Genomic DNA, 23702 nt, shown 5'->3' on the forward strand with positions numbered 1-23702 from the left:
CCTCTAATTCTGAGTTGGGGTTTTTAGGCCTCTACAAAATGTACATTTTGCACATTTATGGGAAAAATCCTTATTGGACAGGGAAGCTGGAGCTCAAAGATTGCATGATGAGTCAATACAAATTCATGGACCATGATACCAACAGCTATCGAAAACTGCCTCTTGGGCAACAGCAGATCATTAAGCAGGTGTAGTATCGTCCTCTTGAAACTATCTTTAGAAGCACCTGCTCTGAAACCTGATTATTTCTGTAGAGCTGATAAGGTGATGGTCTCTATGATTAATCACCAGCCTTTTCCTTTCACTGGGATTGTGCTTCCTGCTTCCTGGTAGGGGTTTTACATACAGCCTAAGAATCATCCACACAGCTTGTGATCTCCCTTCACCATTTCACTTAGGTTGTCTCAGGATTTCACCCAGAAATGGCACAGTCATCCTTTCAAGCTGCACTGCTGCCAGGAGGTAGCCAGCAAGAGTACACAGCCTGGCCAGCTTGTCCAGGGAATGACCTGCAATAACCCTACCGATGCACACAGCCATATCCTGGGACAAAGCATTAGCACATTTTATTCCACATACTTTAGAGCAGTGATTCTTTCAAGGGTACTGCGGGGTCTCATGCAACATGATTCACAAGATAAACCCAGAGATTTCAAATAGGAATCCATGGTGTCATGGGCAGATCTAGAATTTTGAGAAGGGGGGGAGGGTGCAGATGGTGAGGTGCATTATCACACATAAAACAACACATAATTTTCTCCAGTTAAAAATAAACCGGAGTTTCTAATAATGGGCCAGGGGGTATAGGGTTGTATTATTGAGGTTAAGAGGAAAGCAAAAACAAACAGAACTTATTTGGAATGAGTTAAAAACAGTCTGCAGGGCTATGCAATATGAGCTTCATTAAGAGAAGCAACTAAAAGACAGCAGAATTACAGAACAATTGCCAGCTTGAACATCAAGCCCATTAAAAAGAAGAGAGAGTCATTCACCTGAGGAATGAAGAGTTTAGAAGGGAGCAGGTAGATTATAATGAACCATGATGTCAATGGATGCCCTCAGCACTGCCTGACTAGAAATGCTGCTGCCACTGCTAGGCAGTTGGTTTTAAAATTTGGGTGGAGCAGAAATCAAAGAGGGGTGCAATGACACCAGTGCATCGCCCCTGGACCCACCCCTACATGGTGTTAAAAAAAACATGTCCTTTTGCAACCTTTCTGAGTTCTTTGCAACAGAAGACTTGCTTTAGTATTTTTCTCCAGTCAAAAGCGCAAGTGAAAACTGAGAGCTGGCATTTTCCGAGGGATGTCTCAAGGCCACGGAGGGGTGCCAAAGAAAGGTTGAGAATGACTGCTTCAGAGGTACCTGAAGTGGGCCAGTGGATCTGTACATTTGTAGGACTCTGGGCTTTTCCCCAAGATTAATGTGATGGCTCTTTACATCTGTGGAGCACGGACTCTAGTGAGGACACCAGCCAAAGCGTTTGCTGCTTTCTGCTCCCATCCAAACCAAATGCCCTTTGGCTTGGGGGAGGAATGCCACACGGAGAGCTGGGCCATCATGAGCTCCACCCAGAACTGCTGACCATCTGCTTGGGCACAGTGACCTCAGGAAAAGCAAACTCTGACTTTCCCTTGGCTGTGCCACCCAAGCTATAAGACCACAGTCACCTGTGTAACCCAGTGCCCAACTGGCCTCCTCCAACAGCTCCTTCACATTCAATAACAAGTACCTACTGCTGCTGGATGACAAGCCTGGTAGTGCAGGATCTGGGTTTTACTAGCATGGGATTTGCTAGCTGTGAGGGCTAAAAGTTGGCTTCTTCTTTTTGCCCTCTAAGAAATTACTTTTTAAAGAGCGTTCACAGGCTTACACCACAGCTGAATATTTGGAAGTGCTCATTTAAATCTGGCCTGTGCATCTGTACTACAACACCTTCCCTTCCAAAGTGATTGCATGGTATTCCCTCTATCGCATCACATTAGGGCAGTTTGTGCCCATGGTGGTTTCACCAGAAGGTGCCTGCAGCAGAAGGACCCTGCACACCCCCTAGCAGGGAAGCTGAGCTGTGCCACCTGGCTCACAGAGCCTGTCTGTGGGGATGGCATTGTGAAAGGGATGGATGTCCAGGGCAGCAGGAGTGTGCACCAAGGCTTCCTCCTGAACCTCCCTCTCCCCTGGCTGCATGGGTGGACGGACCAGTCTCTTCTTCTGGTTTATCTCTGTCCCCTCCTAACTGGGGAAAGGGCAGGGATCTGCCTTTTCTATCTCCAGCTTCTTTCTCCCTGGCCAGGTTGGGGACCCCAATTTCACTCATCACTGGGGCCTAGCTGTGTTTCTTTCTTTCTTGGGGGTGAAGGGAGGCACAGGAACTCCCAGCCTGGCTCAGCACCAGGAGGGAGCACCATACTGGACAGTTATGTGCTATGCTGTCCTGAGTTGAAATCTCTCCCTCACCCCAGCTAGTCTGTGCTCAGCTTGACTGAGCCTTGAAGCAGGTTGGGGGAGAAGAGGAATATCAGACTTGCATCAGTACCTCATGGGCCTGTCCAAGACAATCTTTTTATCCCTAAATGTGCCTAATTCTGCCTAGAAACCTCCTAATCTGTTTGCTCACCTGCATCTGGTGACATCGAGATCTACAGGTTAATGATGCCTATGGTAAAAAATATATGTATATATTTCTTTTCATGTTACATTAGTGTCTTTTTTGTCTGATGGGGAAAAAAAAGGAATTGAGAAAACTGGCTAGCTAACAGAGTTGGCCAAGATGTGTAGAAAATGCTCCCATAAGATTCTGATGCTCAAGACATCTTTCACTGAAAGGGAAACAAGTCTTTTTCACCAAAATGGTTTGTTCTTCTATGCAAGAGGCAAGAATTCTTGTGGGTGATATCTTTTATTGGATAAACTGCATGGTTGGGATAGACATAGGCAAACTTAAAGAGACCAATCTTGGCCCTAGCAGGCTTGGAGACTCCCTAGCCTGGAATAGGCTGCCAGAGGTGACCGGACAAATCTAGAGTCTCGCCTTTTTCAGGAAACTTTCCAAGGCTTTCTACTCTGAGACAGCCTTTCCACCACAGATAGGATGTTGCTCAAAACACTGGCCTCTTCACCCACAGACACAACCCCCCAACCTTAAAACCAGGAACAAATCAACTAATCAAGATAAGTAACTTAATAAAATGTTTAAAAACCACATCATCTATCCTAAGTATACGTTTAATTGCTACTGATTTTAAATGGCAGGCACCCAGATACTACAGGGATGAATGGCAGGGTAAAATTCTAGGCTTGATGGATCAGTGCAATAAAGCCACAATAAGCATGCAAACCTTTACCACAAAAAAATAAAGCAAAAGATAAGAAATGAACCCAGTGGGCTAAACAGTCAGTATCAAGAGGCAGTGATGTATCCTTTAGATCAGAAGATGGAAGTCCAGGACCATGGTGGCCAATAGCATAACTCACAATGGGTACAACGTGTGATGGAGACTAGGAGGGGAAGAAGGAATATGAAGAGCAAACAGCCACAAACAGAAAACCAATCACAAGTACACCTTGAAGTACGTATATCAGAAGCAGAAGGTCTTTGGGAGGATGGGTGGGTCTGCCGAGGTCTTATTCCAGCAACACTTCTGGCAGAAAAAGATGAAGCACTGGAACAAGCTTCCAAATGAGTGAGCAGCACTGAGCCAGGGCAGCATCCATAAAAGGTTTCTGAAGGACCTGGAGAAGCCAGATGAAAGGTGCAGCCACGCCTGGGCTGGGCAACCATAGGACCCTGTGGAGGGGCTGGTCACAGAGCCTTACCTCAACACCAGGTGAATTGAGGAAAGGGATGATTCCAGGGGGACAAACGAAACACAGACCTGGGTGTGGTATGTGAGGGACCCCATGGCATGGCCCCTGGGAAGTATGGCTGTCCCAGAGGTTTCATAATTTCATAGTAGGTAGGGTCGGAAGGGACCTGAGCAGATCATCAAGTCCGACCCCCTGCCATGAGCAATAAAGGATGCTGGGGTCAAATAACCCCGGTTAGGTGTCTATCTAGCCTTCTTTTGAAGACCCCCAGGGTAGGAGCGAGCACCGCTTCCCTTGGAAGTTGGTTCCAGATCCTAGCCGCCCTGACTGTGAAGTGGCGCCTCCTGATATCTAGCCTGAATCTACTCTCCGTTAACTTATGGCAGTTATTCCTCATTACTCCCTGTAGTGCTTGGGGGAACAGGGACTCTCCCATTCCCTGCTGGTCCCCCTTGGCCAGTTTATAGACGGACACCAGGTCCCCTCTCAGCCTTCTCTTGTGGAGTCTGAACAGGTTCAGGTCTCATAGCCTCCGCTCATAGGGCCTGCCCTGCTGTCCCCTGATCATGCGAGTGGCCCTCCTCTGGACCCTCTCCATGCTGGCCACATCCCTCCTGAAGTGCGGTGCCCAGAACTGGATGCAGTACTCCAACTTTGGCCTGACCAGTGTCGCATAGAGGGGGAGGATCACCTCCTTGGACCTGCTTGTGATGCGACTGTGGATGCATGACATGGTGCAGTTAGCCTTGCTGACCGCGTCCCCACACTGTCCGCCCATGTTCATTTTGGAATCAATAAATCCTTTTCTGCCTCTGCACTGATGAGAAGGGAGTTCCCCAGCCTGTAGGTATGCTGCTGGTTCTTCCTCCCCAGGTGCAGTACCCTGCACTTGCCAGTGTTGAAACCCATCCTGTTCTCATCTGCTCACTCCTGTAACCTGTCTAGATCTAGTTGCATCCTGTCCCTCTCCTCCAGCGTGCCCACTTCTGTCAGAAGGCAGCTGCTAAAGCCAACCGGACTGGCAGTGCTGACCTAGGCTTTTCAGAATCTTTTATTAAGGCTTCTCACAAGAAACTGAAGTAAACTGAGGCCATGTCTACATGGTAAATATCCTGTGCGCAGCAGCAGCCCCTTTAGGGCAGCATCCAACTAAATGAGATACAGCGTATAGTAGGGGAACTGGGCAGCCAATGTCCTGATCCTATTAAAGGTTGTCAGTATATGCTCAAGGGATCCCAGGCAGCAGTGCTAATTAGCTGGCCTGATACCTTGCACAGACACGACAGTTTAGAAGTCAGTCTGCGCAGCCCGCATGAAGGCACTGCCACGGAGGACAATGATTCCACCATGCAGACGCCTTATTCGGGAGGTGTGAAGAAGACCAGCCCCTGATCATAACTTGGCTGAGATATGGAAGAAAAAGGAAGATGAAGTGGTCAGTTGTGAGTGAGCAGCAGATGTCTCTGCCTGGACTGTGGTTTAACGTAGTAATGATCAAGGAAAAGAAGGGAGCAGCAGCAAGGGCTATTTACCTTGACAAGACGGAGAGGGCACTGAAAGAGTTGGGGGGACTGGACAGCACAATAGCTGATGGGATTTGGGGTCAAGTAAGGGTGGGGGTGGCAATGCATGCTGAAATCACCCTCACACTCCATAGTTAAGCAAGCCCCTGCCACAACAGGAAAAGGCATGGCTACTGCTGCAGGAAGATCCACGGAAACCTTTGCACTCGGGCATGAGACAAGATACTAAACTAAGTTGGCCCCTGCCTGTTTGGGTTGGCCACAAGCCTTGTGTGGCTGTGCGTGGATAAGCTGGGAGCTGCTAAAGATCGGCAGTCTGGAAGATCTCCTCCAGGAAGCCCAGGCACAGTCCTGCTCCTCCCCTGCCTCCTCACACTGCTGTTCGGTGCTCTTCTGCAGGCTGGGCAGGGGCAGCGGTTGGCCCTCACAAGTCAGTCACTGTCACACTGCAGTTCTCACCCAGCGGAGCCATGAGGATGTCGCCTTTCGGGGTTTGCTCAGCAGGCCCCACTTCCTGCTCCTCCTCTTCCTCTCCCTCTCCCTTACTCACATTAAAGACAAGCTTCAGCTTCTTGGGCTGCATCAAATTCATGAGGATCACGGCCAGCCCCAGCAGGAAGCACAGCAGCCCTGCAATACAAGGTGGGGAGACTAGTTACAGCCTGCAGAACCAGACCTCCTCTTGACTGCTCTAACACTCTGCCACCAGAGGGATCCCAATGCCTGCCTGATCCTCTCGAGAGAGACTGCTAGCACCAGGACTGTGGAAAGCAGCTGCTGCACAGCTCAGCCAGAGAGACCAGAACAGTGCAGCTTTGCAGAGATCTTCCTTCATTTTGTTTAATGGTGTTAGGCAATTCTCTGCAGCATCCTCTCTGATATTCCTCATGTACCCTGACTTCTTGTTCCCTTTTCTGATTGCTGGTGAACTGTCATTACTGAGCTGTCTACACTGACTCCTCAGTCCCTATTCTGAGTGTTTACAGTCAATTTAAAACCTAGCAGTGAATTTGACCGGTAAGCATTACAGTACACTTTGCTGAGTCCATGATAGTAGCATGGATACCATCTGCCATTAGGGCACCCTGTGAAGATCCTCACACTCTTCTTCTGCCTGAAGTCTCCTAAATATGTTTGGATCACCTGTAAATAATCTACCTCACTGCTCACCTCTTTATTCATTTCCTTGACAACAAGCATTAAACCAGCCCTAGATGCACTGCCTGAGAGGTAAATATTAGCTGAGGTGACCAGACCAAATCTTGCACTCAACTCAGAATAGTGATAAACACCTTCCTTGGAAGTGGGCATGGATTATGGGCTTGGAGTTCTAACACTGGCCCTCTTCCACTGATGCTCTCCTAAACTGAGACATTCAGGTTAATGGGATTCTTTGCCAGCAGAAAGCAGAAATTTATTACTGCAGTGCAAAGTTAGAAACTATGATTTAGCCAAGTTGGCATGTAATCAAGTTGAAGGATGTAACTGGCCCCAGGACTACAATCCTGATATATATGCCCAGAATCACAGCCCAGTGGCCATCTTAATCCTGAATGCTGCAGTTGGTATCACACTATTCCTTCCACTAAGAAATATTGGTAGACACCTTACCAAGGCTTCCGGGGAGCCTGAAGCCAGCTTCACTTCTTGGAACCATGTGAATCCTCCCACACAATCAGTTTCTGGTGGGCAAGTGAAGGTTTGGGGCGCCTATCAGCCTTTGTTTCTCTCTCTTCTTCTTTACTTGATTCTGTGTCATGCAGCAACCCTGGGAACTAACCTGTGGCTAAGGTCAGCCAGAAAGATGCCCCATAGCCGATCTGCAGGGAGGCTGAACCGAACCGGATGTTGCACATTGGGAAGTGCCTGGCGACAGTGAAGAAGAGCAGTGAGCAGATCATCAGTAGTGCCGTGAGTATGAATATGTAGCCCCTGTACAGCAGGATGGACATGGAGAAGAACATGTTGGAAATGAGCCAGGTGCAGAAGGCTGCCCTGCAAGACAGGAATAGGACTGCAAGGACAATCTCACTCTCCAGTGTCCTCTCCAGACACTGGCAAGCATGATTCTCATTGCCCAAGCCCTTGGGTGATCGCTGCCACCAGCTCAAAATAAGAATGATAATTATGCAACTTATTATGAAAATATTTCATATCCACTTGCACACTAATGCAAATAACTGTGTGCAGTGTGAAAACCAGTCACACATCAAAGAGCTTGGATGGGATGGATGGGGGCTGCCATCTCCAGTTCTACACAAAAACCACAAAACCTTTCATAACCAGCCAGGTCTTGTTCTTCTCTAAGAGACAGCACCTCCTCCAGCTCCTTCTTCAAAGCACTCATTTATTACTAACAAGGACAAGCTGCTGAACACAAGTTGTGGGAACACCTAGAGTTCTCCTTGAAGGCCTCTCTTATAGTACAGATCTGAGCTGACCCTACTTAGCTTATAACATGCTACCACTTCAAGCCTTGCTCCCAAAGAAAGATACTGTGGCTAAGTACCTTAATAAGAGAACCTTAGTAACTCTGAAAGCAGTTCACACCTGGCATAACCTGCTTGCACAGTCCACAGCCAGGCAGTCCATGCAGTTTGTGGATAATGAAATCAGTTCTTGGATGCTGCTGCACCGAGCCACATAATGTATGTTAGAAAGCCCCTACAGCTCTTTGTCTGACCTATCACCAAACAGGGATCCTTTCCCTCACTGCTGGTTCTGCTCTGAGGGTGCAAGGGGGAAGGGTTAAGGGGGGGCTCAACATTTTGCTGTGCCTTACCACAGTGTGAGGGAGGCATAGTGGCTGGAAATGCAGTACTGGGCATGCACACCACAGGGACTGTTCAGGGTGCATTTCTCTGCCACGTACAGGATGGGACGCGGCAGCCCCCGCTCCAGGCCCTCACTGTAGCTGAGGTCATAGTCCTCTCCGAAGCTCCAGGAAAAGTGCTCGTTGTAGCTGATGGTTTCATTGATCTGATTCACTGGGTTTCCTGCCAAAACAGCAAGCTCCACTCAGCCACTTAGGCAGAACAGAGCTTCCCTGGGGATCTGGGACTAGCAGAGGGCCAATAATTATCCCCAAGGGCAGAGGTAAGCAATGCTGCTCTCCCCTGCCTGAAGTGCCACCGTTCTGCCCCAACAGAGCTCCCTTCCCAGGAAGGAGAGAAGCCCCCTTTGTTTCCTCACCACTCCTGGGCTAAAAAATGGGACTCACCCACTAGCGTGACATTGATGCCGGCCAAGCCAATGTGCAGCCCGATGTTCGCGTTCACCACGGCATTGCTGAAGGATTTATAGGAGGTGTTCACTGTCACCCAGCCAGTCTCCCAGTCCCTGGTGAAGTTAACAGCTGTGAAGACTGCAGTGGTTAGTCAGAGCGTCTCCACTCTAGACACAGGCAGCTTCCATGCATGTTTGACTAGTAACAAGCTTCTAACTCATGCTGTAGAAGGACTTGGCATTGAAGACCACCAGTCTCTTCAGAAAGCGCTGCCTTTTCCCCGAGACTCTGTGCTGAGGGCCAGGTTGAGGCCAGGGGGACACCAGAGCCCTGCAGCACTGCATGCCTCAAAGGGAACTCACTGCAGCACAAGCTGGAGGGGCTGGCCAGCTAGCCATAGGGCTGAAGGCCTCTGTGCGTCCATGTATCATGTACATCCCCACCCACTGCCTGACCATATCCTATTCAGCAGAAGGGGCAGCTTGCTCTCAGGGCCTGCTCAGCTCCTTGCCCTCTCTGATGAGATGCAATAAAGGGGATGGCGTGCTGGGGTTTATGACGTAGATGCCCATGTGACTGGGGCTAACAAGTCATTTTACAAAGGTCATCGAGCAGATGTCAGATGGCAACAGGCTTTGTACTCAGTCAGTGACCTAGAGGTGACCCTTGCATCTCACTATCAGTCTCCAGAGTAGAGCTGCTTTAATTATTTGCTGCTAATAAATTACCATGCAGATGCCAGCCTTTCCCCGACCTGCTAATTGCTTGGCTGGAGAAAGTGCCTTGATTATCACTCAGAGAAAAGTACCGGCTTTCCTAGAAAATTCAAGTATTATCTGTCCTGCTATTCACAACCGCTCTTTTTTCCTCCCCTTTCTCTCCTCCCCTGCAGAGGAGCACAGCAATCCTTTCCCTTGGTCCTTCCTGCTTTGTCCCAGTCCCCCCACTGCCTGGCAGCCTGTGGGAACCCAGGCAGCCAAGTACTCACTAAGAATCACTGCTCCGATGAAGAGGCTGGTGACCACTCGCAAGATCCAGAAGGACCTCTGTGGGAAGGACAGGACAGAGGTGCAGAGACTAGTTCAGATGACCAGTGGCATGAAAAAGATGGCTCCTTTTGATGAAGTGCTCTTTGTTCTTTTGGGAACTGAACACATGGGCGTGTTTTTTGTCCATGGGATATACAACCTCAAGGCTTGATTGCAGCTAGAGCTAACCAAGGGGCTGCTCTGCTCAAATTTGGGCCTGAATATTCCTCCTTAGCAGGTGGTTGCATCTGACAGTGGGTCTAGGCCAATACAAAGATGTGGCCAGGCACAACTTACAGGATGGGGAACTCCCTTCTCATCAGCACAGAGGCAGAAAAGGATCTTGAAGTCATTATAGACTCCAAGATGAACATGGGCCGCCAATGTGGGGACGCAGTCAGGAAGGGTAACCGCCCCTTGTCCACAGATGCATCACAAGCAGGTCCAAGGAGGCGATCCTCCCCCTCTATGCGACATTGGTCAGGCCGCAGTTGGAGTACTGCATCCAGTTCTGGGCACCGCACTTCAGGAGGGATGTGGCCAGCATGGAGAGGGTCCAGAGGAGGGCCACTCGCATGATCAGGGGACAGCAGGGCAGGCCCTACGAGCGGAGGCTACGAGACCTGAACCTGTTCAGACTCCACAAGAGACGGCTGAGAGGGGACCTGGTGTCCGTCTATAAACTGGCCAAGGGGGACCAGCAGGCAATGGGAGAGTCCCTGTTCCCCCGAGCACTACCGGGAGTAATGAGGAATAACGGCCATAAGTTGATGGAGAGTAGATTCAAGCTAGATATCAGAAGGTGCCACTTCACAGTCAGGGCGGCTAGGATCTGGAACCAACTTCCAAGGGAAGTGGTGCTCACTCCTACCCTGGGGGTCTTCAAAAGGAGGCTAGATAGACACCTAACCGGGGTCGTTTTACCCCAGCATCCTTTCCTGCCCATGGCAGGGGGTTGGACTTGATGATCTGCTCAGGTCGCTTCTAACCCTACCTACTATGAAACTATGAAACTTTTGGAGCCAGGCCCCCCCCCCAGATTTGGGGTTTGAACTCACCTGTAGATAAATCCTGGGACTTTAAGGCTAGGTACAGGCATTCCAAAAGCCCGAGGTAGAATCAATCTAAGTGATGAGAATTTCTGTATGTGGAGTAGTCTAGACCAGTAGCAAACAGAACACAATTCGCACTTTTGGAATGGGGAGGGGATCAAATCATAGACCGGTTCTACCATTTTTAAACCAGTATGTGTGTGTCAAATTTCTGTTCTGTTACAGATATAGACTGGCTTCCAATAGCTTATACCGGTAAAAGTGTCATTTCTGTACCTGGCCTATAGGTCCCAAGTCCCTGCCTGCAAAGACGCTTTAGTATAGTGCCCTTCTTTTTTGATTAATGAATGATGCCAGGCAGATGTTGTTGGTTCAACTAGTGGTCTGGCTTGCCCTTTTCACACCCGTGTGTAATGGGATGGATGCCATGGGTGGCTGCCATTGAAAGGCCATATTCTGTCACTGGTGGCTGATATAACACCTCTATCTTCCTCCAAGGTAGCTAGTGCCTCAGTGTATGAGTAACACATCTACCTGAGGTCTCATGTACCCCAAGTGACCAATCCAGCTGTGTCACTCTGCTTCAGGGCAAAGGAGAGAAATCATTGCCTCTGTAATACTTTGTGGGGCCTGGAAAGTCTGTGCTCTCCACCCAGAATCACATTGCTGGACTTTTCCCCTGTGGGAGATTTCACTCATAGACAGCATACAGTGCAGTCCTGGCACTTCAATCTGTGTCCTAGCCCATTGTGGGGAGCTTTCCCTGCACCAGCCAGGAGAGCAGGGGGGAAGCACTAAGGAGTGGTACTGCCTCACACCCACCCTTGCCTCACTTACCCCTTTGCCTTGGATGCCAAGCCAGATGATGATGAAAGTAGCCAGCACAGTGATGAACACAGAGATGATCACAGCCCAAGCTGTGTCAAATGGGAAGGATGCCTTGGACTTGGGGTAGAAGGGGAAAGAGCCATCGAATAAGGTAATTGTAGCACCCAGGCAAGACAGGAAACCTGCAGACACTAAAGGAGCAGTGAGTGAAGCAAACAGTCTCTGGATATTCCTAATCCCAGGAGCCAAGGCGACATGCCTTCAGTCTGCTCCTCTTCTCCGAGGAAACATCACCTGCTGTTCCAGACCTAGGCCACCCTCAGCTCCATGTCAGAGACCCCTGCTATGGCACTGCTGATGCTGGCCCCACCAAGAGCTCTGCCAGTACACCTCAGTGGCAAGCTACTGTTATCCTTCAAAGTTCATGGAAATACAGAGGTTAATGCACATGTGTGAGTGCATATCTGCGTACATGCATATGTGTATGCGTGTGTGAGAGAGAGAGTTTTAAAGTTATTATGGACTAGAGCTGGGGACACAGTATCATGGGGCATAGTGCTATCATAAGCACTAAAAATCATCCTTCAAAGAAGCACATCTATTCAAGAGCTTTACAAGACATAAGCCTGGACAGTCCACCCATTTATACTTGTGCTTAGATGTAATATAGCCATTGGACAGATCCCTTGACCTTGTCAATATTATCTCTGTCTGCCAACTGAAGGGGTATTTGAGGTGCCTCAGGTAGAGACTCTGCGCACAAATTCACTTAATCCACCCTGAGCAACTTCCCAAAAAGGCCTTTTCCCATTTCTGAATTGGTTCTAGCAACAGGTGTAGCCAAAAACCTTCCTGGAAATCAAAAGTCCTAGTTTGAACAAGGTACCTTTAGAAAAGAGACAGTAAAACAACAACATTTCATTTTGAAACAATCTCCCCTGTGTCTTGTGAGTTCTTTAAATACAAATATGTCAAAATGCCTCCAATACCATATGTCTAAGTTAAAAAAAGGTCCTGGGAATTGCCATGGTAATGGTAGCAGGCTTTGTGGAGGGTGCAAATGAGGCAGCCAACATAGTGCCATTGATACAATGCAAAGCAAGCATCATCTATAACCAGGGAGAGATGGATTTCTCTCTCTGGAATTCCTCCTCTTGAACCAGGTACTGCTTTCTGGTCCAGCTTTCCTCCTGAGAACCTGGCTCTGGTTGTGTGCTGAGCACTTGGGAATCTGTCCCTCCCCTATGTTTTATAGGCTATAGGCAGCAAGTCTCCACATGCACATGCTACGACAGCGCTTGTCAGCCTGTGTTGCTGTGGGATTCAGATGGAGATGCCTGTGGTCAGTAAAAGAGGCCAAATAAACCCTGGGAACAAGTTCTCCATGGCACCCCCATACCTGTTTGGGATACCCAAAGGGCACAGCACTTGAGAAGTCCCTCCAAGCCTCAGCTTGCATCTGTTCCCTTTACTGCTTCGTCCTCAAAAAAATCTTAGCATCTCCCCACCTCTGGATAAAAGCATTCACCAGGCAAGAGAGACATGGGCTGGGTATGGTCAGTCAGGATCAAAGCCATCATGTCTTCTGGGGGCCTGGAGCTGTTTCAAGCTAACTATTTGCCAGGCCCAGTTATGGGCACAAGGGGATGGCTAGCACCCTCCATGGCTAGGACCTTCCATCCCTCTTTCCCCAAACCCCAGCAACCACTTCAAAGGAGTTTACTGTGGTAGATAGTGAGGGTGACAATGGCTACAAACAGGTATCTTATCTGTCCTGGGGTAAACTAGTTCATCCTGGAACAAAGTTCAGTCCTTCAGACATCTATGTTCATTGTTTCAGGAAGGTCCATAGGATAAGAAGTGCTAACAGTTTATCTTGGGACATCACTAAATACATCTAATGTTATCCTGGGACTGCATCATTGAACCAATGGTAAAAGAGGAGCAGTCCACTGAGATGCTCATTAAACTCTAATTATAAGGGTGACGTGTGCACACGCCAATCCTGGGACATTTCTGTTCTAGGACAAACATGGGCAACAACTTGTCTGGAGGCAAATGCATTGTCTGTTCCTAGTCACTGAGCCCAGGTGGGAACTGATATACAGCACAGCTTTCCAACTTCACAACAGCAAGGCACTTAGCCCCTGTGTTTAAGTGCACTATGCAGTTAATGAGTTCCCCACATCCCTATCCCCAGCCTGAGGGATGTTCTGGCAGCTTCTGACAGCAGAAATGACCATCTATGCCCCAGGCCTGGCTTCCCCACAGCTGTGGCAGTGAACAGAAGGTGGGAGGACTTACCCCAGCCTGATGATCCTGGGCAGCTGGCCTGGCTTCTGTGCAATGCCCAGGCACTCCACACGCTACTGGCTAGAGGATGAATGCTGCTCTGCCTCTCTCCCTGCCTTTATACACCAGCTCCCTGGGCAATGGGCAGGTGGCCAGGCCTGCGTGTCATGGCTGAGCTACTCCCAATCTGCTTCACAGTGCACACCTCTGTTCCCAGACTGACAGAGTGTTCCAGGGCAGTACCAACCCAGCCCACACCTGAGCAGCACCCGTCTCCTCCTCTCCCTTCTCTTGCAGTCACCCAGGGCCCTGCCACAGGCAGAAGGCAGCAGAGCCATGGATACCTCCTCCCCACCTACAGCAGAGATGAGCGAGCTCTGAGCACAGAGGAGCCAGCTGGGGGGGATGGAGAAGCATTACTGTCTCTGCCCTTCCTGAGATGGCCCCAGACTCTGTACTGGGCAGGATGGGAGCTTTTTGTTTCAGGGGAGCAAAAACCTGTATGGATGTAAATCCCAGGTGCCTCTGGAAGTGGATTAATCTCAGGTCATGTTCCTCATGAATCCATCAGGGATGGGCTGCCTCCCTCTCACTCTAAGCAGCTGCATCCAGGGGCCCCAGAGCAAGGAGTGGGCAGATGAAGTGCCAGTGAGACTAGCAGAGCTGCAATGGAGCCAGTACTCCCTGTTACCCATTAGCCCTGCTCTTCCTCCCACTTTCACATGCTGGAGTAGGTAGGGTCCCCCTTGACTCAAACTGAGTCAGCCTGGGAGCAGTCTGGCCCTGGCATCAGCTAGCAAGGGTTGCGGGGCTGGCAGGGGAGCGGCAAAACTTGCACCAGTTTGGTGTCCAGCAGGAATGTGACATGAGACCCAAAGATGTGCTGGAGAGGATGATAGGGAGCATCCACAGGACAACTACTCCTAGTGCAAAGTGAATCCTCAGCCACTTCTCACCTCCATAGGCAGATCCTAGGTTTTGTAAATGGGATGTTGGAGCAGCAGCCAGCACTGCAGGGGTGGCTGCACCTCTGCTTCCAGCTTCCCCTCTCCACTGGGATGGGCAGACTGTACCACAGGAGCAGCACCTAACGACTTTTTGCCTTGGGAGCATTCAGGTCCTCCAAGCTGATGGGTTAGCTGCCCAGGGTGCTCCTTCTCACCAGGTCTGGAATGGGGAGGGATGAAGGGCACTTCCATATGATTTATGATGGTTACAGGAAGACCTTGCAGTCCCAAAGGACAGATGTGAGTGAGAGAGAGCAAGGGTGACTGGGTTCTTTGCCAAGCCCTGTATGAGCACGGGGCCACATTTCTCTGTCCAGCTGTGGCCTGATTGTACCCTGACTCTTGCTGAGCCACCTCGCTCACAGAGAAACAGAAACATCCCACTTCACCTAGCTACAGTTTTCTGAGATTGCTGGGCTGAGCCACTTTATGACCAAACCCAACCACCCTTCTGAGTCCCACATCTGATCTCCCCCTTTCTCCTTCTGTTCTCCAAGATACTGAGAACTACTCTGAGGCACGAGGTGCCTCACTGAGGGGGAGAGAGTGGCCATGGCATGCCTGGAGGCTCTTCTGGGCACTGCAGGCACAAGCTGTGTAAGGCCATGCACATGCTGGAAGGTAAAAGCAGCAGGACTTATTGGTATTTATTACTCAGTCCCAAAGCTACTTGACATGGGACCAGCTGGTCAGTCCTCCCCAAAGACTATGCCACTTTCTGGCCATCACTGGAAGAGGAGACCCTAGCATTTGTGAAGGGCAGCAGGGGCTCCAATGAAAAGAGCATGCTACATTACTGCCCAGTAACAAAAAGGAGATTTCTAGGAAGTGATTTCTTTTTTGATTCATGAATGATGCCAGGCAGATGTTGTTGGTTCAACTACTAACTCTATGGGACCCCAGTGGACCTGTTGTATTGCCTCAATCCATCAAAACAAATGTGTGCTGGCTGTGTCAGGTGGCCAGGACATCTGAAGCAGGGCTGTTGTTTCATGACTCCATTGTCCTGGATCACTGTTCCTCTTGCTTTCCTGCCTGATTTTCCTCCTATCTTCTGGGCTGTCATGGGGGCAGCACTATAGCTGGATAGTCAAGCAAAATTTGTGAGGTGAGGCTATATATTTTATTGAGCAAACTTGTATAGCTGAGCAGCTGTGACTGTTTCTTTCCCAGAGCTAGTGAAGGCTGCTTGAAACTCCTCTTGCTCTCAACTATAAAAGTTAGTCTAATAAAAGTTATTACCTCACTTCACAAATATGGCTTTGCACCTACCCCCTGGGACAGTAAAGAAACAAGGTGATGTGTTGAAGGCAAGTGGTGGGAGTAGGGAGGATGGAAACCTTCATATCTGAGTGATTTATCCGAAGATGCCATAGATTCATAGATGTTAGGGCTGGAAGGGACCTCAACAGATCATCGAGTCCGACCCCCTGCCTAGGCAGGAAAGTATGCTGGGTTCAGATGACCCCAACCAGATGCCTATCTAACCTCCTCTTGAAGACCCCCAGGGTAGGGGAGAGCACCACCTCCCTTTGGAGCCCATTCCAGACTTTGGCCACTCTAACTGTGAAGAAGTTCTTCCTAATGTCTAGTCTAAATCTGGTCTCTGCTAGCTTATGGCCATTATTTCTTGTGACCCCTGGGGCGCCTTGGTGAGTAAAGCCTCACCAATTCCCTTCTGTGCCCCCGTGATGAACTTATAGGCAGCCACAAGGTCGCCTCTCAACCTTCTCTTGCGGAGGCTGAAAAAGTCCAGGTGCCCTAGTCTCTCCTCGTAGGGCTTGGCCTGCAAACCCTTAACCATACGAGTGGCCCTTCTCTGGACCCTCTCCAGGTTATCTGGATCCCTCTTGAATTGCGGCACCTAGAATTGCACGCAGTACTCCAACTGCGGTCTGACCAGCGCCCGATAGAGGGGAAGTATCACCTCCTTGGACCTATTCGTCATGCATCTGCTGATGCACGATAAAGTGCCATTGGCTTTTCTGATGGCTTCATCACACTGCCGACTCATGTTCATCTTGGAATCCACTAGGACTCCAAGATCCCTTTCCACTTCTGTGCCACCCAGCAGGTCATTCCCTAGGCTGTAGGTGTGCTGGACATTTTTCCTCCCTAGGTGCAGCACTTTGCATTTCTCCTTGTTAAATCTCATTCTGTTGTTTTCTGCCCATTTGTCCAACCTGTCCAGGTCTGCTTGTAGTTGTTCCCTGCCCTCCAGCGTGTCCACTTCTCCCCACAGTTTTGTATCATCTGCAAACTTGGACAGAGTACACTTCACTCCCTCGTCCAAGTCGCTGATGAAGACATTGAAGAGTATCAGCCCAAGGACCGAGCCCTGCAGGACCCCACTGCCCACACCCATCCAGGTCGATACCGACCAATTTGCCACCCACCGAACTGTGTAATCATCCACGTCACAGCCTCTTAATTTGTTCACCAGTATGGTGTGGGATACCGTATCGAAGGCCTTCCTGAAGTCTAAGTAAATGATGTCTACCCCTACTTCTGCGTCTAGGCTTTTTGTAACCTGGTCGTAAAAAGAGACTAGATTAGTCAGGCATAATCTACGAACCTGTGTTGGTTTCTCCTCAGCATAATTTTTCCTGCTGGGTTCTCACATATATGAGCCTTAAAAATCTTTTCAAAGACTTTGCCAAAGACGGAGGTGAGACTGACTGGTCTATAGTTGCCTGGATCCTCCTTCCTCCCTTTCTTGAAAATGGGGACCACATTGGCCCTTTTCCAGTCCTCTGGGACCTGGCCCATGTGCCACAAGTGCTCAAATATTCCCGCCAGTGGCTGTGCAATGACGTCAGCCAGTGCCTTCAGTACCCTCGGATGGAGCTCATCCAGGCCTGCCGACTTAAACGCATCCAGTCCTTCCAAGAGACTCTGCACCATCTCAGGTTCTACACTTGGTAGTCTGGCGCCCTGCTGCTGCCTCTCTACAACCCCAGTGAGAGACTTGTCTTGCCCCTCACTTAGGAACACTGAGGCAAAGAACTCATTGAGGAGTTCAGCCTTGTCCGTCACCAATTGCTTTTGCCCACTCACTAGTGGTCCTATACTGCCCTGGGCCTTCCTTTTACTCCCTATATATCTGAAAAACAATTTTTTGTTATCCTAAACTTGGGATGCCATCCTCAGCTCCATGGTAGCTTTGGCCTTTCTAACTGCCTCCATACAACTGTGAGCTGAGGAGGTATACTCCTCTTTAGTAATCTCTCCCTGTTTCCACTGCTTATATGCCCCACTTTTTGCCCTTGGGCTGCTCTGGATTTCTCTAGTCAGCCAAGGAAGCCTCTTGGCCCCTTTCCCCCTTTTCCCCCGCATCAGGATCACCTCCCTCTGTGTCCGAAGGATCACTTCCTTAAGGCACAGTCACCCTTCCTGGGCTCCCATCTCACCAAATCCCTTATTCTGCAGTGCATCATTGACTAAACACCTGAGATCACTGAAGTCCACCTTCCTAAAGTCTAGCGCTTTTGCCCTACTAGTTACCTTTCCCACTCGGCGCCTTATGAAGAATTCTATTATTAGGTGATCACTGTCCCCCAGGTGACCACTGACCTGTAGGTCCCCTACCATGTCATCCCCCATTGCCAGTACCAGGTCCAGTAAGGCGTTCCCCCTAGTGGGACCATGTACCTCCTGCACTGGGACCCCATGCACTGAAGCAAGAAGAAAAGTGGCTTTCCATGGGGCTATGGTGATCACTGTGCCTGGGGGGACAGAGTTCAGCTCAATCCTGAAGGATATCAATAGCAGAATGAGTGCAAATTTGGGTAAGAGAGAGGTGGAGTCATCAGGAAAGGTTAGAACTAACTACATGCTCACCGGGCTACAGAAAGGACACAACTCTCTGTATCTCTTGGAAGACAGAAGAAGGAATTATTAAGGGAAATACAAGTAGTGACCAGAAACAATGAGGTGAGAGCAATGACTACAGTGAAAATGTAACTGAATAGTAGGGGAAATATTTAAGCAGAAAGGTTCATCAGGCTGGGGGACGCTCTCCCCCAAGAGCTGGACATGTCTAACTAAAGTCTTATAGCCCTGGAAAAGCAGCAAAAGGAAGAATTTGCACTGGCTTAGGAAGCAGGAGAGAGAACACTGCTGCTCTGTGCTGGGTGATGGGGCTTCTCCAGCTCCAGCTTTGTTCTCCAGGAGGACAAAGAGATCCATTCAATTTCCCCAGTCTGTGCAGTAGTGACAGGGCCCAAATACAAAGAGAGAATTGCTAAGAGTCTCATCTGCTGGGTATGAAGCCAGTCTGCTGCATACGAGATAGGTCCCAAAGGGTCAGAAAAAGAATTCCAAGTTTCTAAAGGACTTCTGTCTCTCTCTCTCTCTTCTCAGCACTGTCAGCTCTACCGTATCCCAGGAACCAGGCTTTGATCATGGAGTGCAGCCTGGCTGCAGTGTGCATATTCCTGGCAGGGATATGGAGCTTGATTTGTAAGTACAATTCCCAGCATCCAACTAAAATTTGCTACTGGTTTCAACAAAGCCTTCCAGCAACAACTGAGCCAAGCCAAAAACAGGCCCCAGCCAGAGCAAGTTCCAGAGAAGGGAAAAGGATTTCCCTGGAAAGACCAGCAGTGGGAACATTATTTCTTTTGTGTTTTTGGCCAAATCCACATCCATCACCAACACATCTTTCAGACATATGCCCCATTTGACACAAAAACACAAGAAAGTTCCAGTTTTTCTAACTCTAAGTGAACAGGCAACGCACACGGCAGTTAAGCAAAGAAAATCTAATGGTTAAGGAATTAACATAGGGCTTGGGTTTTTAAACGAGTTTCCTACCAAAAAAGCTTGCATTTGGACATCTACCTTTTGTTAGGCCCTAGGGACAAACCCAGCTTGAAGCTGGATTTTCGTGAAACTCACTCTGCCATGTGAAACTGAACTGGGATTAACTAGATCAGGGGTGGGCAAAATGCGGCCCATGGGGTAGATGCGGCTCACCAGGCCATTCTGTCCAGCCTGCGGGGCCCCTAAACACTTTAGAAAATTAATAGTTATCTGCCCCTGGCTGCCTGTCATGCGGCCCTTGATGGCTTGGCAAAACTCAATAAGCAGCCCTCTGCCCGAAATAATTGCCCGCCCCTGAACTAGATGGAACCAAGAAGGGGGCTGCTGCCCTGGTTGGCAGCACCATTTATTTTTCATGGACCAGCAGAAACTCCCTATGCCTGAAGAAGGGTGACTGTGCCCAAAAGCTTGCCTAAAACTTTTTTTCAAGCTACCCAGTTGGTCTAATAAAATATGTCACTCAAATAACTTTGCCTACCTATTTCCTTAGACCAGCACAACTACAGCCAAAAACCCAGTTATATTGGGCCATGAAACACTTCTATCAGCAAGTCTTTTCCTACTGGACAGGACTAAGCACTAGGAAATTCAGGTCAGAGAACAATCCTGCTTTGGCCAGGTAATTTGCATATGAGTAAGGGTATGGGAGATCAACAAATTTTTTTCTTCCCTGAATGCTACAAATCCACAAAAAGGCTTTGTTTGAAGTCAGTAGTTGTTGCAGTCACTGTTTTTTAAAATAATCCTTTATATATTTCTGCTGTTTTCTGAGCATGAAGGGACCTGAAGGGCAGATTCTCAGATGGCATAAACTTTCATAGCGCCACAGGTTTTAATAATTTTGTTACAATTTAAAGGTGCTGGGGAACTGACTAACCGGCTGTGGCTAACGTGACATAAAACACAGTTGCAAAGCATTTAAGTGAGGAAAATGTAGATATCCTGTTGAAAAAGCTGTGGGTTCCAATTCCACAAAAGTTAGTTTCTATTTTTATTTTCCATTATTTATTGTTATATTATTATATAGTCTACCATTACAAAGGAATAACTCCTCACGCTTCTTCTGAGGGAGGTCAATGAAAAGAACAGTGCTGACCTTTTTCACACAATACAATCACCAAGTTCGTTCAGCCACAGTATCTCAAGGTGCAAAGAACCAACTTGTCAGGCTTTGGTTTTACATAGCTCACATGGTTAAGTGGAACAGCTAACACATGGCTCAATTCTCTTAGTTTCCCTTTGCTACCATACTTTGGCCCTGATTTGGGATCTTTATGCCCTTTATGCACAAGATGGAATTATAAGGAAGAAACTGAGGCTGGGCCAGGGGAAACCCTTTCTGAACCTAGGCTGGCTAAATTCCTAGCTAGTGTCCTTTTGGGGCTTCAGGATGCCTTGAGGGACCTACTCCTTTGCACCTTAAGCTGTCCAGCACGCTGGCAAGAGCAGCCAAGCAGAAAGCCTTGGAGATGCCAGGGCCCTCTACGTACAAGGCTGCCCTGCAGTAGCAAAGCCAGCTTTGTTCCTTGCCAACATGCCCTGACCCCACTATAACTGACCCAGCTCTAGGGCCAAGAGGGGCCCAGGCCTTCTTTGGCTCTGCTGGGATAGTAGACATGTCCCCCAGGGCATTGGTGGTTGTGACATGGATGCTACAAATAGGATCCCCATCTTACAGAGTACCAAGAAAGCCTCTGGAGCAAAAGGCCTCTTTATCAATCCTCCAAGCTGCCTCATTCCCTGGCCTAACCCAGCCAAGTCCCCATACTATCTCCACACAGAGTGGGCTGTGAAGCCTCACCCTTTCTCTTGTGTTGCAGAGGCACAAACTGCAGCTTCTGGGCTATGATCAGCTCAGATGGCAGCAACTCACCAGCACTGCAGTTCTGCAACTACTGAAGCAGAGGTACAGGAACTCAGGAGAGACCAGTCCCCTCAGGGAAACCTTGGTCAAAAGTCAGGGACAGCTCAGGAGGGAAGCTTAGCTATGGGGAGAAGGTGGCTGGGTCCCAGTCCCTACCCATTTACAGCACTGGAAGTAATCACTGGCTGAACTAGGCAATAGGCCTGTGCGAGTAGGCAGCTATTCAATCCAGCTTCGGATCTGGCCACTTCGGATGTCAGCGATCCGATCCGGAGCTCCAGACCGGGTTTCCGCCTCGATCCGGCCAAAGTGACTCCGAAGCCACCTTGGAGATCTGGCCATGGGGTATAATGGGGAATCAATGAAGTATCTATAACTTTGTTGTTTTTTGTCTGATTTGGATGAAAATTTTAGGAGTGGTAGCCTCTGCTGAGAGCATGAAGCTTGCCAAGTTTCAAGAAGATGGTTTCAGGGGTTTGGGGGAAACTGTACCCCAAATTCTTGAAAGCAAAACTCATGTCAGGTCTATGTGTTACACCACAGGGGGGGTGAAAACTGCAGGAGTAGTAGCCCCTGGGGAGGCCACAAAGCCTGCCAAGTTTCAAGAATATCAGTGCAGGGGTTTGGGGGAAACTGCACCTCAAGCTGCTGACAGGCAAAACTCGTGACGTAGCTGACCCTGTGTGTGTTAAGGCGCAGCAGGCTGAAAACTGCAGGGGTGGTGGCCCCTGCTGAGGCCACGAAGCCTGCCAGCTGTCAAGAAGATAGGTGCAGGGGGAGTCTGGTTTTTGGGGCCCTGCACCTCTGGCTGCTGACAGGCAAAACTTGTGATGTGTGTGGGTGCTTTTGCGACTGTGTCTGTCTGGGGGCACAGGGGGAGTGAAATCTACTGCAGGCCTGGGTGCTGGGCCCTGCCAGGCCACAAAGCCTGCCAGCTGTGTGCACGTCTGGCTGGGGGAGTCTGGCTTCTGGGGCCCTGCACCTCTGGCTGCTGACAGGCAAAACTCGTGATGTGGGTGGGTGACGCTGTGTGTGTGTTAAGATGCACCCTTCCTGGCGCTGGGGCCTCTGCACAACACGGCAGTGTGCCCCAGTGAGGTTTCCTCCTCCCCTACAACCCCAGGCCCGGTCCACCACTTTGCATGACAACAGGTAAAATAACTTAGCTGGCTCAACATCAGTAGCAGCAGCAGCAGCGTCAAAGGTACCCAAGCAGAACTGTCACAGAGCCTTTCTTTTTATAAAGGAATTGACAGCAAGAAGTAAAGATGTTGTGTTGTGTTGGACATATGATGTTACTCATGGTGTATGATGGCTTATCTTGTGTGTGATGTCTATATGTTTATTATGAAAAAAAAGAAGTACTTAAAAAAATATATCTTAGGGAGCTTTAGGGTTGAAAACCCCTTTGTCAGGCTGAGGAAGTACCTGCAGTTGGTCCTGGATGGAAGGAATAGTAGAAGACAGAGGCTGGCCTGGCCCACAATGCAGGCAAGAAAGCCAGTCAGTGAAAAGGGAAATGGAGGCATCAGGGGTGAGGGACAGGCTGGGGTTGGGGGTAGGGGGAAAAGGGATATAGCAGCACAGGTAGAAGTGCGGAGGTGCCTGGGGTGTCAGATGTCCGGCAGGTCGCAGTCTGCCAGAACTCCACTGTATATATTGAGTCCGTGAGTTTCTGTACCTACTACCTAGGAAGCTGATGAAGTGCAGTTCAGTGCAAAAGCTGGCATCCTGGGCAGCTAAGCTAAGCTCACTGGGAGCCTCACAACTGCACTGCAACCAGCAAGCATCAGACCTGCCAAAGACGTGACAGGTCTGGGCATTCCCCAGCCAGGTCTTTGTGCATGCATGTGTTAGCTGGAGGTAAGCTCACCTGGTGAACTGCTTAGGAAAGCCTGAATAAGCCAGTGCTTCACTCCGGGCATGCTGCTTCGGCATCCAAAGCATCCAGAGTGGCCCTGGATCCGAAGCCTGATCCAAAGCCTCACACAGCCCTACTAGGCAAATGTGTTCCTTGTTATAATGGGTCAGGGAAGAAGATGACAGGCTGAGATTTGGGAAGCCTCATTCCTCTAGGCTGCCTGAGAAGAGGTTAGACCCAAGCTGTGTAGGAGGCAATAAAGCAAGGACCATACGCTGGGACCTATCAACCCCATGCTCCTCCAGGGCCTACCCCTTCCATTGCCCTAGGCCTTGCTCTTCTGTGAACTTCAGAGGCTGCACATTCCTATACACAAGCCTAGCTCTTCCT

At 49.4% G+C, this 23702-nt stretch overlaps 1 protein-coding gene across 1 annotated transcript; it reads right to left on the minus strand.

Annotated features, from left to right (window-relative positions):
- Positions 1–2668: 2668 nt before the first annotated feature.
- On the minus strand, positions 2669–23389 carry LOC102573450 (dual oxidase maturation factor 1). The gene is made up of 6 exons (XM_059714913.1): positions 23325–23389; positions 11474–11696; positions 9545–9602; positions 8113–8326; positions 7111–7325; positions 2669–5960 (listed from the first exon to the last, which is right to left on the minus strand). Exons 1-6 carry the CDS (start codon positions 23387–23389, stop codon positions 5755–5757), a joined length of 981 nt encoding a protein of 326 aa, XP_059570896.1. The 3' UTR covers positions 2669–5754.
- Positions 23390–23702: the final 313 nt, after the last annotated feature.

The sequence above is a fragment of the Alligator mississippiensis genome, chromosome 11, assembly GCF_030867095.1.
Source record: "Alligator mississippiensis isolate rAllMis1 chromosome 11, rAllMis1, whole genome shotgun sequence".
In the NCBI taxonomy this organism is placed as follows: domain Eukaryota; kingdom Metazoa; phylum Chordata; order Crocodylia; family Alligatoridae; genus Alligator; species Alligator mississippiensis.